The sequence below is a fragment of the Euleptes europaea genome, chromosome 12 (genome assembly GCF_029931775.1).
Source record: "Euleptes europaea isolate rEulEur1 chromosome 12, rEulEur1.hap1, whole genome shotgun sequence".
In the NCBI taxonomy this organism is placed as follows: Eukaryota; Metazoa; Chordata; class Lepidosauria; order Squamata; family Sphaerodactylidae; genus Euleptes; species Euleptes europaea.
In genome coordinates this window covers 660452-676468 of record NC_079323.1, presented here as the reverse complement: position 1 = coordinate 676468, position 16017 = coordinate 660452, and the positions used below count along the sequence as shown (strand labels likewise).

Here is a 16017-nt window from a genome sequence, read left to right as displayed (position 1 = left end):
AGCCAGAATGCCCTTGGGCTTATCAAGAAGCTTTGTGGTGGTGAAATATTTGGGCGGAAAGAGCACAAGTGGAGGAAAACCCAAAGCAAACGTGACGACGTGGGAGAGAGCGCCCAACATGGTGCCTACTCTGTGGCAGTGACTGCAGGGAAGTGGTGATGCTTCTCTGCCACCTCTCTGCCCAATGCAATGCCATCTAGTGGAGCTTTCCTGGGTTGTGGGGGAGCTCTTATTCTTATTTTGACCTGCCAGATGTGCAGGACTCTGTGGCAACTCTTTTGTGTTACATTTTGCAGACAAAATTGCTCACATCCACTACTCCTTAGATGCCATGGTTAGTACAGTCTAATCTCAGGATGCCATTGGAGTCCAGTCTCATTAAATAAAAAAGGTAAAGGTCCCTTGTGCAAGCGCCAGGTCATTCCTGACCCATGGGGTGACGTCACATCCCGACGTTTCCAAGGCAGACTTTGTTTTTACGGGGTGGTTTGTCATTGCCTTCCCCAGTCATCTTCCCTTTACCCCCAGCAAGCTGGGTACTCATTTCACCGACCTCAGAAGGATGGAAGGCTGAGTCAACCTTGAGCCGGCTACCTGAAACTGACTCCCATCGGGATTGAACTCAGGACGTGAGCAGAGCTTGCACTGCAGTGCCCCAGTCTCATTAGGGGTGTGCAAAAAAAAAAAAAAAAGGCCAAATTCAGGTTCGGGTTATTGGGCCTGATTTTTTTTCAGGAAACCCAAAATAAGCGGAATTCTCATACAGGTAAATATGGGAATTCGGTTTATTTTCGGGTTTCCCAAAAAAAATCAACCGGGAGGGGGGAGCATTTTTTGAGGTAGAGCCTCCAAACTTGCAGGGTAGCTTGCAGTTACTCTCCTTGCAAGAACCCCCAAGTTTGGCGAAGATTGGGACAGGGGGTCTGAAGTTATACGGTCTGGAAGAGGTTGCCCCCTCCTGCCTCCATACAGAAGCATTGGAAGGTAAGAGATTCTCTGTTCACTAATTTGCTAATGCTTGTCTATGGAGGAGGGAAGAGACGACCTCTCCAGAGCCCATAACACTGGACCCCCTGACCCAATCTTCACCAAACTTTGGGGTTCATGCAAGGAGAGTCCCTGAAAGCTACCCTGAAAATCTGGGACCTCTACCCCCAAAAATGCCCCCATAGGAGCTTTGCAGAAAATCCCCTTTGTTTTCTATTATGGAAATTTTCCATTAGCCAACTTTCGCAGGATTGATTCTATGTAGCGGAAAGGCTAATGGAAAATGGCTTTTTTCCCCCAGCTTATTTTCGGTTCTGGTTTATTGATATGCACAGCCCTAAGTCTCATCCTAGTTGCATAGATTACTTTTAGGGGATGGGGCCAGAGGAAAGGGACCACCCTTTTAGAAGTGTGTGGCCCACCACATCTATGCTTGACCCTTGCCATTCATGGGTAATTGTATTGAGCCAGATTGGGCTGGCCAAGTGTGCCCAGGAGATTATAAATGCCTCCTGAAGAAGAGTGTATTGTTGACCACTTTGACAGAAGTGGCCGTAAGACCCCTCCTGGGGAAGGTGTCCTTAGATCCCAAAGACTTAAATGACTACGACCCAGTGGACACAATTCCCTTTTAGTGCAACGTGCCTCAGTGGATGATGGCTACACAGCTTCAGGCAGTCTTGGAGGAGATGAATCATCCTTCTAGACCCACTTCAACTCAAACACATGAACACATGAACACATAAAGCTGCCTTATACTGGTCCATCAAAGTCAGTATTGTCTACACAGACCAGCAGCGGCTCTCCAGGGTCTCAGGCGGAGGTCTTTCACATCACCTTGCCTAGTCCCTTTAACTGGAGATGCCGGGGGTTGAACATGGGACCTTCTGCATGCCAAGCAGATGCTCTACCACTGAGCCACAGCCTTGGTCACCATGAGTGATGACCCTGATCAGGAGAATGACCAATGTAGCACATCCCTGTTGAGTCTCCTGGATGCTGGCATTTTCCAATAACGTTTTCCATAGTGTCTTCCTGGAGAGAATGGTTGGGTTGGGTCCACTATGCCTTTTGAGGTTCCACGCTTACTTGACTGGCCATTTCCACAAGGTGGTGCAAGAGGGCTGCTGCTTGGCCCCGTGGCGTTTATGCTGAGGGTTCCCACGAGGAACCGTCTTGTCCCCCGTGCTGTTTAATGTCTACAGGAACGGTTGTGGAAGTCCTGAACAGGTGCCTAGCGGAGCTAATGGGATTGATTGATTTATTTAGCTTATTTTATAGCCTGCCTTTCTCACTGAAATTCAAGGCAGATTACAGGGTGAAGAAAGAGAAAAACCATACAACCTAAGACAACAAATGAACAATGCAATAGGACTAGGAGTGCAAAAATTGAAAGACAACATGAGCAACCATGAGAACAGGCAAAGGCAAGGTATTGTGTGAGCAAAGGAGTGTGTGGAGCCACAAAGCATAAGATGATGCAGTCAAAGCCAACTGATACACCTGGGACAATAATAGATTGTAACAAAAATAATCATTGCAGTGGGCTACAGACCTGCTCCCAAAGGCAAGTGTCATGGTGGACTAGGGTTGCCAACCTCTAGTTGGAGCCTGGAGATCTCCCAGAGGACAACTGATGGCCAGACTTTAGAGATCATTCCCCTGGAAAAAATGGCTGCTTTGGACTCTATGTCATACCCTGCGGAGGTCACTCCCCTCCCAAAACTCTGCTGTTCCTAGGCTCCACCCCCAAATCTCCAGGAATTTCTCAACCCAGAGCTGGCAACCCTGTTCTAGATGGTTCCATCTGAACACAGTTCTGACCCCACTACAAAAATGACCTTCTGAACATTTCTGTTCTGCACATTTTGTGGAAAGTTGTGGCTGTGGGTGCCATCCTGTCCTCCTCGGGCAGGCCGTTCCACAAGGTGGGGGCCACCACCGAGAATGTGTGGGGACAGGCAGCTGCTGATCTTGTGCCTTTAGAGGGAGGAACTTTGCTCAGAGAGCAAGCGTGACGTAGTGGTTAGGAGTGGCAGACTCTAATCTGGTGAACTGGGTTGGTTTCCCCACTCCTCCACATGAAGCCTGCTGGGTGACCTCGGGCCAGTCACAGTTTTCTCCGACCAGATTGTCTGGAGTATCTGACGAAGGGAACTTTCACACTCAAAAGCTCATACCCCACCCCCACCCCCACAAAACCTTGTTGCCCTCTAAAGCACTGCGGGACTCAAATCTAGCTGTTCCAGCCCAGACCTGGCAACCCTACTAACAGAGCAGGCCCAGATGGGTCAGATCCCTTGTGTGAAGAGATGAGGAAACAGCAAGGATGCTTTTGTCAGCTCTGTTTATTCACCATGATGCCGGCTGAGCAAGGAGTGGGGCCTGCAGGCATCCCAAGGGACTCAGAACACGTGAAGCTGCCTCATACGGAATGAGAACATCGGTCCATCCAGGTCGTGATTATCTGCTCAGACTAGGAGCAGTTCTGCGGGGTCTCAGGCCGAGGTGTTTCCCATTACCTTCTGCCTGGTCCTTTTAAACTGGAGATGCCAGGGATTGAACCCGGGACCTTCTGCGTGTCAAGTGGATGCTCTGCCACTGAGCCACGGCTCCTCCCCTAAAGATGGCAGGTCTTTCCAGCAGCAGCTGCATCCAGAGCAAGGGCACCGTCTCATGAGCCCCTTCTTGCCAGGTGTCTGCAAACGCTTCAAGTGTCTCTCTTGCAGTAGCTGCCTTCTGAACTGGGCAAGTGCATCCGTGAGCAGGTAGGCGTGAGCCATATCCCCAGCTCCAGGATCATCCACTGGGCAGGGGCAGAAGCTATGCTGCTCAGAGCCATGCAAAAGGGAGAGGAGAAACATCTTGTTTCTCTCCTTTTCTCTGAAGCCCAAGATGACAACTTGGGTTGAAGAGTAGAGAAGGGAAATCAACTGAGCTTCTGATCACCCCTCCACCCCTCACCCCCACACACACACACACTAAGGCCATTTATGCACGGCTGTTTCCTCACGGTCACCCCACTGATTACTTCAGAGCTTTGCTTTGATTATACTTGCATTTCCCGACTGTCAGAGGTCGCCTCGCTTTTCCCGCACGTTTCCACACATTTCCCCCGCATTTTCTGGATGCTGGCTAAATACAAATCCATAAAGTGCAGGCCAAATGCAAGGGAACGCACAGGGAGAGCGAGGTGACCTCTGACGGTTGGAAAATGCAAGCATAATCAAAGCCCCGAAGTAGCAGGGAGACCGTGAGGAAACAGCTATGCATACATGGCCTAAATGCATTGAAGCAAAGATTCCAGGATGGAAGATCAGAAGAACCTGACTTCTAACTGTTGGGTTTTGAATAGCGAGTTTCATTGTATTTCAGTCACTCAAGGGTTAAACTGTTTGTAACCAAGCTGACCAGATCAAAGGTGATGTGACCTACAGTATGTGTCAAATAGCCATTGGCTAAACAGGACAGTTGTAAAGGTATTTGCATACCAGGAGCTTCTTCTTTGTCTTACCTAGAAGAAGCCTCCGCCATTAGAATTAGACTTTAGATCTGACCATGTGAAGATGTAAACTATAGAACTCCCACTCTGGGATGTGATAGGAAACTTAGAATGTAGAAAGAGATTTATTATTTTACATCCAAGTTACCCTTTCCTGAAGTTAGTAAGTAAAGGTGATTTTTTACTAAGAGAAATGACTGCGTGTCTTTCTTTGTGTGCGTGCAACCTTAATTAGCTTCTGCCGGTGATTCCATTAATATTCAACGATCCATTTCCTCTATTAAGGGTAAAATTCCCATCAAATTGGTAGCAGAGGATGGTTTGGAATATTAATATGAATTATTAATGGATTTTGGAGAAGCCAAAACACGCACAGCTTAAGTTAGGATTTTTCCAGGGAAGCCAAACGGATTACAAAACGCCAGAAGGGATCTTTTTCTCTGCAAAAGCTCAGCGGTTTATTCGTGTGAGACCTGAGGAACTCAGACCCAGCGTGCTGTAATCTGAGAGGAGGAAAGCTGCGAGGATGTCGAACCCAGACGACAGAGCTACAACGAGCACGGGAACTCCAGCCACTCCCAACGCAACTCCACGAGTCGTGAGTGCAAAAGGCCCCCAAACTGTGACTATACCTCCCATAGCAAAAACACCATTTGCTTTATGGAAGAGAAATGTAATGTTTGCCTTTGAAGCTATGGATATTGAATGGGTCTTAGATAAAGAAAAGCCAGGAAGAGATGACCCAGAGTACCCTGATTTTAAGAGGGCAAATGCACAAGCAGTCTGCCTCTTAATGGGAGCATTAAGCCAAAGTGAATCTGATATTCTGTTAAATAATGAAACGGCCAAAGATATAATGAAAGAGCTATCTGCAAAGTATTCTGTAACTTCCTCAAATCAGCTCATGGCAATGAAAGGAAACTTATTCTCAAGCAGGATGCCAGAAAATATTTCTCTGACTGAGCATCTAAGACAATTACAGACCCTGGCCGCTGAAATTCGTATTGCAGGCGAAACAGTGTCAGAAAGAGACTTTATAACAATTTTCCTAGCAAGTCTTCATCCCAAATTTCAGTCTGAACGGAGAAACTTGCTAGGGAGAAAGGACCTGAACCTTAATGATCTTGTGTGTGCACTGAAAGAGTTTGAAAATGATCAGAAACGTTTAAATGAAGTATCAAGTGGGATCTCAGTGATGAATGTGCATGAAAGAAAGATTTTTAAATGCTTTACGTGTGGGAAAATTGGTCACAAGAGTTTTCAATGCCGAGAAAACATGGCGAAGGGGGGCCCCTCATCCCCCTCCCCCTCTTCTTCTTCTCACCAAAAGCCCGCGAAATCCAAACAAAGGCCGGAAAGGCAGCAATCGCGCCAACCAGCCACAAGAGGGAACCAGAGTACAAGTAAAAGGCCAAATGAGATGACCACGCTTATGGTTAAGAAGACTTCTTGTATTGATTTAAAGTCTAAAACTGAATCCAAGCATGTTAGAGACATTATTCTTGATTCAGGAGCGGATTGCCACTTATGGTCTAACAGGGAATGTTTTAACCATATGGAAGCATGCAATGAGAAACTTACAGTTGCCAATGGAGAGTCAATCACTTGCAAGGAAAAGGGATCTGTGACTGTGTATATAGAGAGCCTATGTGGAAATGTAATGCAACTGAATTTGACTGATGTTTATCATGTGCCTAATGCCAAAGAATGTTTGATGTCTGTAAGGAAACTGAATAATGCAGATTTTAAAGTGACTATGGAGAAAGATGGATGTTGGTTAATTGACCCTAAAGGACGGATTTATCCAACTAAAGCAGAAGGATCTCATTACTGTTTGGTTAACATAGCAGATGAAATAGACACTTCTGATTCAGATTGCAATGATGAGGCATTGCAGGAAGCGCAGGATGAGGCCTGCGATTCAGAAACGGAGCATTTAGCTGCATATAATGGAAAATCAAATGAGATGAAAACTAAGGAATGTAATCATAAGGACTGTGTTTATGGATATCATGTGAAATTAGGGCATAGAAATTTCAAATCTGTGAAGCAACTGCTGAATGATTGTGATATAGCAGTAAAAGAATGCTTTGCCAGCCAGGAGCGATGCAGCGTTTGCATTAGAGGGAAAGGAACTGCCCCAAAGCACGTGCAGAGAGGCACAGATGTTAAGGCAGAAATTCTTGATGAAGTTCACTCTGATCTTATTGGGCCAATCAAAGATTCTGCTGGAGGATCTAAATATGTTCTGCATTTTATAGACAGTTATTCAAGATATGCATATGTCTACTTATTGAAATCAAAGACTGAAGTAGTTGATAAGTTTAAGATGTATGCTGCCATGGTGAAGAACAAATTTAATAAAGGAATTCAAGTGTTATTCACAGATCTAGGAACTGAGTACGTTAATAGTCAAATGAAGGAATTTGTTGAATCTGAAGGAATTGAACATGTGACCAGTGTTGCATATAGCCCACGGCACAATGGACTCTCAGAGAGATTTAATAGAACTCTGATGCAAAGTGCGAGATGTATGTTGTTGCAGGCAGGATTGCCTGACCCCTGCTGGGGAGAATGTGTTAGTACAGCAGCCTATCTCTACAATAGGTCAATTTCTAGTACCATTAACATGACTCCATATGAAAGATGGAATGGCAGAAAGCCTAGTCTAAGACATTTGAAAGCTTTTGGAAGTCATGTATATACTTACATCCCGAAAGAGAAAAGGGGAAAGCTAAGTCCTACAACAGAACTTGGAATCTTAGTAGGATACCTCCCAAAAGGATACCGTGTAATGAATCCAAAGACATTCAAAGTTCAAGCATTGAATGCAGTGTACATAGATGAGAGAGATGTCATGAATGGAAAGCAAACCAGCTACTCATCTAATCCAGAGGACAGTGAAGAGGAAGAAAAGGGGATTCCGTTTACAGCATGGGAAATCATACCACCTGATTCTGCAGACAACCCAGAGACTGCAGGAACAAAAGGGGATGACCCCGGTGCTGATGGAACCACCTCACCCTCTCCAATCCTAAGAAGATCCACAAGGACTACAAAAGGAATACCAGCGCCTAAACTGAATCTCTATGCGGAAGTGAAAGGTCAGATGGAGCCCTCAAGTTGGGAAGAGCTGGAAAAGCTTCCCGATGGTGAGCGGACCAAATGGCTTGACGCAATTCGAGATGAACTAGAATCGCTGAAGAAAAATAAAACTTGGAAATTAACCACACTCCCACCTGGAAAGAAGGCAGTGGGATGTAAATGGGTTTTCAAACTGAAGGAAAATGCTGATGGAAAGATCAACAAGTACAAAGCAAGATTAGTCGCAAAAGGATTTACCCAGAAATATGGGACTGACTACACAGAAACGTATGCACCTGTTAGTGGACAAACAGCTATAAAGACTTTGCTGAGTATAGCTGCATCTAAGAACAAAATTGTCTTACAACTGGATGTCAAGACAGCATTTCTAAATGGAGAATTAACAGAGGAGATATACATGGAAATACCTCCTGGACTAATGGACAGTAATACGGAGAATAAAGTTTGTAAACTTGAAAAGACTTTATATGGACTTAAACAATCTGCAAGAGCATGGAACCACAAACTTACAACCTTACTGGAAGCTCAAGGCTTCAAACAAGGAAACATAGAGAAATGTTTATTCAGCAGGAAAGTGGATGATCGATGGCAATATATTTTAATTTTTGTAGACGACATTCTAATCTGTTGTGATACAGAAACAGCTGCTAAGCAAATAGCAGACAAACTGAACCAATCAGTAGAAGTCAAACTACTTGGAGAAGTGAAAAATTATGTTGGAATGGAAATTGAAAGAGATCAAGATAATGGATTCTCAATCAGCCAAAGGAGCAAAATACTGAAATTCCTACAATTTATGGATATGATGGAGTGCAAAACCAAAAATATTCCACTTGACCCATCATATATGAGTCTGGAAGGAAGTGAACCATTGAAGGACAATCACAAATACAGAGAAGCAATTGGAAAACTACTATACCTGAGTAATGTTAGTAGACCAGATATAGCTGTTGCAGTTGGAATTCTGAGCAGAAAGACCAACGCACCTACAGAACACGATTGGAACGCGATAAAACACCTGACAAAATACCTAAAGAAAACAATCGACTTGAAACTGAAGATAACTCCAAGCGATGAACCAAGACTCGTAGGATACATGGACGCTAATTTAGGTGGAGACAGAACAGACTGCAAATCCACAAGTGGATATTTATTCTTCTTTGAAGGAAACCTAATCTCCTGGACAAGCCAGAAACAGCAAAATGTTGTAACCTCTTCAACAGATGCTGAATGTGAAGCAGCCAGCAGCGCGTGTGCGGAACTAGAGGAAATACTTGAACTACTACGTGACTTCGGAATAGATGGACTGACACCTGTAACAATGTTTGAGGACAATCAAGCTTGCATAGCAATACTGAGCAGCGAAAGCGCCAGGAAAGGAAGAAGATTTCTTCAATACAAGACTGCCTCCGTGAGAGACAAGCAACAAAGAGGACTTTTGAAAGTGAAGTACTGTGAGAGCAAAGAGATGGTGGCGGACATTTTGACAAAGCCACTACACAAGCAACAATTTGAATATTTGCGTGATGCTTTATGTTTGTATGCCTGAATACTATGTAAACTCGAAAAGGGGTTTGTTGGGTTTTGAATAGCGAGTTTCATTGTATTTCAGTCACTCAAGGGTTAAACTGTTTGTAACCAAGCTGACCAGATCAAAGGTGATGTGACCTACAGTATGTGTCAAATAGCCATTGGCTAAACAGGACAGTTGTAAAGGTATTTGCATACCAGGAGCTTCTTCTTTGTCTTACCTAGAAGAAGCCTCCGCCATTAGAATTAGACTTTAGATCTGACCATGTGAAGATGTAAACTATAGAACTCCCACTCTGGGATGTGATAGGAAACTTAGAATGTAGAAAGAGATTTATTATTTTACATCCAAGTTACCCTTTCCTGAAGTTAGTAAGTAAAGGTGATTTTTTACTAAGAGAAATGACTGCGTGTCTTTCTTTGTGTGCGTGCAACCTTAATTAGCTTCTGCCGGTGATTCCATTAATATTCAACGATCCATTTCCTCTATTAAGGGTAAAATTCCCATCACTAACCTAATCAGCCTATCAGCTGAATCCCCTTCCCCCCCACCACCAAAAAAAAAAAATCTTCACTGGCTACAGAGCAACCTAGGAGGTCAGAAGCTCCTGAGGGTGGCAAGCAGCCTGTCACACATGAACAGGCCGTGAACAGTCAAAAGGCCTGCTGATGAATTGGCTGCCTGAACCCCTCTGGCTTAAGAGATGTTTGCTGAGCTGGGAAGTGTTCAAGCATCCCTAGTGGGGGCCAGAGGGACAATCTTCCTTCTCTTCAGTTTATGGTCCGCAGTCCCCAGCCATGAGAAAAAGTGCTAACAATATTCTCACAACAACATTTTGCTGACCTGGTTAGCAGAGGAGGACATTTCTTATCTCCATCCAGATACAAGAATTAGAATTTGGTTTGTTTCTTCTAAATATGATGCACAGTTGTTCATCTTCTCTAAACTCTAACAACCCACGTGTTTGCTTCATAACTTGAGTTGTATGTTGCGGTTGCCAGAGGGGTATGAAGGAGCCTGCCCGGGTGGCTTTCTGGTGGCAAAGCATCCCTGCCCTGCCCATAGCATGTGGATTAATTCATCCCACGGATGTAATTTATCATGTCTACATGCCCAATAGCTCACAGCCATTGCTTGGAGGGGGGGTGGGAGAAGGGATTTTGAGCTCCTTCAGCTCACTCTCATTCCATGTCAGAACTTCTTTGGACAGAAGACCCTCCCAAAGGCCTTGAAAATCTCCTTGGTTTTGATGCTATAGATGATCGGATTCAGGACCGGAGGTACCAGGAGGTAGATGTTGGCCATGAGGGAGTGCAACACGGGGGAAGCGTGTTTGCCGAACCTGTACACCATAGACAGGCCAATCATTGGGGTGTAATAGACCACAACGGCACAGATGTGGCAGACGCAGGTGTTGAGGGCCTTGAGGCGCCCTTCCTTGGAGGCAATGCTCAGCACCGTCTTGACGATCATTGTGTAGGACAAGATGATAAACAAGGAATCAAGCCCAAAAGTGCAGAGCAAGACAAACAAGCCATAGAGGCTGTTGACTCTGGTGTCTGCACATGGAAGCTGGATGAGATTGGGGTGCAAACAGTAGGGGTGGGCGAGCACATTGGGCCTGCAGAAGGGCAGCCGCCTCAAGAGAACTGGCAGAGGGAGGAGGAGAGTGACACTCTTCACCGCGATCCCTAAGCCAATCATGACGATCCTAGAGCTGGTCAGGATGGTGGCATATTGGAGTGGGTTGTAGATGGCTATGAAGCGGTCAAGGGCCATGGCCCACAGGACTCCTGAGTCCATGATGGAGAAGCAGTGGATGAAGAACATCTGGGTGAAGCAGGAGTCCATCCCTATTTCCCTGGCAGAGAAGAGGAAGACACTCAGCACTGTCGGAAGGGTGGAGAGGGACACCCCCAGCTCACTGACTGCCAGCATGGAGAGGAAAAGGTACATGGGCTTGTGCAGGCTCTGGTCCTTCACGACCACAAGGATGACAGCGCTGTTTCCCACCAGGGCGACGGCATACAAAAGGCAGAATGGGATGGAGAGCCAAGCTCCTCTGGACTCCCATCCTGGGATGCCTGTGAGGAGGAACCTTGGAGAGGCGACGCTCTGGTTTCTGGGGGATCCCACGAAGGAGGACATTTCCCCCATTCGGCACCTGTGTGAATAAAAATGCATTAATCAGGACTGCATCTGGGTGCTGGGTTTGCTTCTCCCTGTGAAACAGCTGGGGTGTGAGCTACAGCTGCTCTGAGTCATGCATGCAGTACTTTCCATGCTAACAAAAGGAGTCTCAATGTGTCACAGCAAAGGACCCCAATGCTGAAGCAGAAGGTGTCATGGTTAAGAGCAGTGGTTTGAAGTGGTGGACTCCAATATGGAGAACCGGGTTTGATTCCCCACTCCTCCACATGAGCAGCGGAGGCTAATCTGGTGAACTGGATTTGTTTCCTCACTCCACATGCAGCCAGCTGGGTGACCTTGGGCTAGTCACAGCTCTCTTAGAGCTCTCTCAGCCCCACCTACCTCACAGGGTGTCTGTTGTGGGGAGGGGAAGGGAAGGTGATTGTAAGCCAGTTTGATTCTTCCTTAAGTGGGAGAGAAAGTCGGCATATAAAAACCAACTCTTCTTCTTTTGCCATGGGGGAAAAAAGAATGAACACACAAGGCACCCTCTTATACTGAATCAGACCCTTGGTCCAGCAAGGTCAGTATTGCCTGCTCAGACTGGCAGCAGCTCTCCGGGGTCTTAAGTTCTTAAATTGTGGTGCCCAAAACTGAACACAATACTCTAGGTGAGGTCTAACCAAAGCAGAGTGAAGTGATACCATCACTTCGTGTGATCTGGGCACTATACTTCTGCTGATGCGGCCCAAGACCGTATTTGCCTTTTTAGCTACTGCATCACACTGCTGACTCATGTTCAGTGTTTGGTCTACTAAGACGCCAAGATCCTTTTCCCACACACTGCTGCTCAGACAAGTCTCCTCCACCCTATAAATATGCATTTGATTTTTCCTACCTAAATGCAGAACTATCTCTGTTGAAGTGCATTTTATTAGTTTTAGCCCAATTCTCCAGCCTGTCAAGATCATCCTGTATCCTGGCTCTGGATCTCCAGACTGCAGAGATCAGCTCCCCCGGAGAGAAGGGTGGACTCTATAGCATCACATCCTTGCAGAGCTCCCTCCCCCGCCCCCTCTCCAAGCCCTGCCTTTCCCAGGCTCTTCCCCAAATCTCCAGGAATTTCCCAACCCAGAGGTGGCAACCCTAGCTGGGTTTCTAACCTACCCCAGACCTTCTTGTTGGACTGCATGGACATTCACTGTATATTTAGTTGTTCGGGGACATGTGGAGCCATCGCTTCCATTCCCTTTCCTTGCCTTCTGGCCCCTCCTGGAGGCCGTCGGCTCCGTCCTCCTGCCTGTCCCCTCCAACTGCCCCCTCTTGGTTGTATACTTCAGAAGCAGCATTTGAATTGTAAATTCCTCACACCCAGGGAATGGGAGTAGGAAATTATTCTTATAAGGAAAGGCCAGATTAAAATGCACTGGATAGATGAAAGAGCAAATACAAAATTCTACCTACATTGGCGGAACTGAATAAAGTAAATGAACAGCAAATCAAGAAATGTCAACTGATTGCCTACAGAAATGCACTGGAATCAAGAGAAACTGCAAAAGTCACCCTATATGTTCACTGACAGGAAGTCTGGCTAAGGAATAGCTGAAGATTTGAGAGCCAGCACGGTGTAGTAGTTAAGAGCAGTGGTTTGGAGCGGTGGACTCTGATCTGGAGAACCGGGTTGGTTTCCCCTCTCCTCCACATGAAGCCAGCTGGGTGACCTTGGGCTAGTCACAGCTCTCTCAGAGCTCTCTCAGCCCCACCTACCTCACAGGGTGTCTGTTGTGGGGAGGGGAAGGAAAGGGAAGGCAATTGTAGGCCGGGTTGAGTCTCCCTGAAATGGTAGAGAAAGTCGGCAAATAAAAACCAACTCCTCTTCTTCTTCTTCAAAGAAGATTCGGAGCCTGGGTGGGCCATTTTTATGTACATTTTTCATTCTCTCTGCCCAGGAAAATTATTTCCATGTGCCAAAGAGATGGTAATTGAGATTCCAGTTGATAGTCTCACCCCAGAAAGTGGCTTTCCCCCCTCCCCCACTTCCCTTTCTTGAACCCAGATCAGAGCATATCAGAGAAACCAGAATCGCCTGAGCGCCATCCAAGTGAGCTGCGGAGCCTTTACAGGACTGGGGCTGCGCAAACCACCCCTGCAGTTGCTAAGAGTCCTCTCTCCCGGCTCTCACCTCTTCTTGTTTGGTGTCACTCGCATCTCCCCTTCCTTTCTGAGTGTGGTACCATTTTGGTGGAGGAAGCCAAGCCCTTTGGAAGCCATGAGGCCAAAAGGTAGCCCCTGAGCAAAGTCCAGTAGCACAGGAGGAGTCCAGAAAACTACCCCCACAGAATGGATTTGTGGCCACCTTTTCCTTCAAAAGGTTCCTTGGCGCAAAACAACTCACCAAGCTCTTCCCGAGATGGAAATAGCTGAAGCTCTGCTAGCGTCTGAAGGATACCCAGCATAGCCAGGACTCAGCTGTTACACGTTTTATGCCTCTTTGGGGGGAATCCGGGGGGGGGGGAGAGACTTCCTTCCCGCAGCTAGCAAGGATCCATGGGGACCTGGGTCTCGAGATGCGGGAAGAGAACACTTTGCTGCTGTAGGGGCTGCTGTTGGTTTTCTCCTCCACCAAAGCTCCTTGAATACCTGTGGGATGCGAGTTGCTGTTTTCTGCTGGACTCCACACAACCCAGAGAAGACAGGAGCAATTGTATGTCCACTGCTGATGTAATCAGAATGACAGAATCCTTGAGTTGGAAGGTGCCATAGAGGCCATCTAGTCCAACCCCTTGCTCAATGCAGGATAAGCCTAGAGCATCCCTGAAAAGTGCTTTTCCAGCCTCTGCTTAAAGACTGCCAGGGAGGGGGAGTTCACTACCTCCCTAGGAAGCTGATTCCACTTTTGAACAACTCTTACTGTAAAGAAATTTCCCCATATATCCAGCCGGTATCTTTCCTCCCGCAATTTAAACCCATTATTGCAAGTCCCATCCTCTGCTGCCAACAGGGACAGCTCCCTGCCCTCCTCTAAGAGACAGCCCTTCACATACTTAAAGAGAGTGATAGTGTCCCCCCTCAACCTCCTCTTCTCCGGACTGAACATTCCCAACTCCCTCAGCCTTTCCTCATAGGGCTTGGTCTCCAGGCCCCTGATCTTCCTCGTCGCTCTCCTTTGCTCCTGCTCCATTCTGTCCACATCTTTTTTGAAGTGAGGCCTCCAGAACTGCACACAATACTCCAGGTGCGGCCTGACCAATGCAGTGTACGGTGGAACTATGACATCTTGCGATTTGGATGTTATGCCTCTGTTGATGCACCCCAAGATCGCATTAGCTTTTTCTGTCACTGCATCACAATGGCTGTTCATTATTTATGATATGGGGAGCAAGATCTGATGTCCTCTACCGTACGTTGTGGGCCATTCACAGTTCTCTCCGAACTCTCTCAGCCCCACCTACCTCACAAGGTGCCTGTTGTGGGTGGGGGAGAGAGTGATTGTAAACTGCTTTGAGACTCCTTAAAGGTAGAGAAAAGTGGGGTATAAAACCAACTCTTCTTCTTCCACTGAGCCATAGCTAGGGTTGCCAACTCCAGGTTGGGAAATACCTGGAGACTTTTGGGGATGGAGCCTGAGGAGTGTGGGGTTTGGGTGATCTCTGTCGCCTGTAGACGAGTTGTAATCCAGGAGCTCTCCAGCTAGCACCTGGAGGCTGGCAACCCTGAGAATACCGCAGAAGTCTAGCGGTACCATGAAGACTAACTTGAGCATCCCTTGAATCAGCGCCCACCTCTTCAGAGGTGTGCAGAGGAAATTGTTCAGGGAAGTCCCGTGGGGAATTTACAGGGGAGGGGAGGAGTTGGGGCAGAGGGTGGCATGGCATGAGGTTCAGGGGCAAGCCTCAACTGCCCAGCGCCAATAAGGGGCACAGATTTTGGACACTCCAGACTTTATTGAACAGCAGCAAAGAAACAGCAGCCGGGTCCGATGAGCCGGGTTGTGGACTCCCTCTGTCCAGTACGGCCCCTGCGCCCTTTGCAAGCTACTCCACGCAGCTGTGGGCAGATAGAGCAAACCCTCTCTATCACGGCAGGCCTGTGAGTGGGCCAGGCAGGCCAGGCAAATGGCTGTCTGAGCATCCTGAATGATGCAGGACCTGGGCTTTATTTGGTAAGATGGTACCCCCATAGCAGAATAGCAGGATCCACACCAGTCACGGCAGCCAGCCCATACAGCACTGGAAATGTCATCCTTCCAGGTCTCCTTCCTGTTGAATTACTGCCCACACAGATGCTGAGCGGACATAAGCAATTATGATGGGAAGCATGGTGGGCGTGGCCACCGCAGCCATACCTGTGGGACAGAAGCAGAGTCCGTTGTTCCTCCGCCAGCATGGAGGGGGGGGTCTCCTTTTGCCAGGAAACCCCCTCAAAGCACCCATCCCACCAACTCTTACCCTTCTCTGGGTGGGGCTGTACTTCAGCTGCCGCTGCTCCATCTGTGGGTGCTGCCCTGTAGTGTTCCTGTCCCTTTGGGGTGAGGGCTCATCTCTCTGGTGTGAATCTGCAGAGGTGAGGAGGTACCTGCATAGGTTATGGACAGAAAGACATGCCTCTTGAGTATGCTGCAAATTTTGCTGTGAGGATATTGACCGTGCAACTTTGAAGGTGTCAATCAGATGCAAGTGGATCACCCGGATGAACAGCCATTAACACCTACCAAGCAGTTTTGCATCAGGTTTTTTGCAAAACTGCACATACACAAGGGTAC

General features: G+C 47.1%; 1 protein-coding gene across 1 annotated transcript; it reads right to left on the bottom strand.

Annotated features, from left to right (window-relative positions):
* Nucleotides 1–10316: 10316 nt before the first annotated feature.
* On the bottom strand, nucleotides 10317–11273 carry LOC130485563 (olfactory receptor 51I2-like). The gene has a single exon (XM_056858778.1). The coding sequence runs from the start codon at nucleotides 11271–11273 to the stop codon at nucleotides 10317–10319; it is 957 nt and encodes a 318-aa protein (XP_056714756.1).
* Between the last annotated feature and the right edge of the window lie 4744 nt (nucleotides 11274–16017).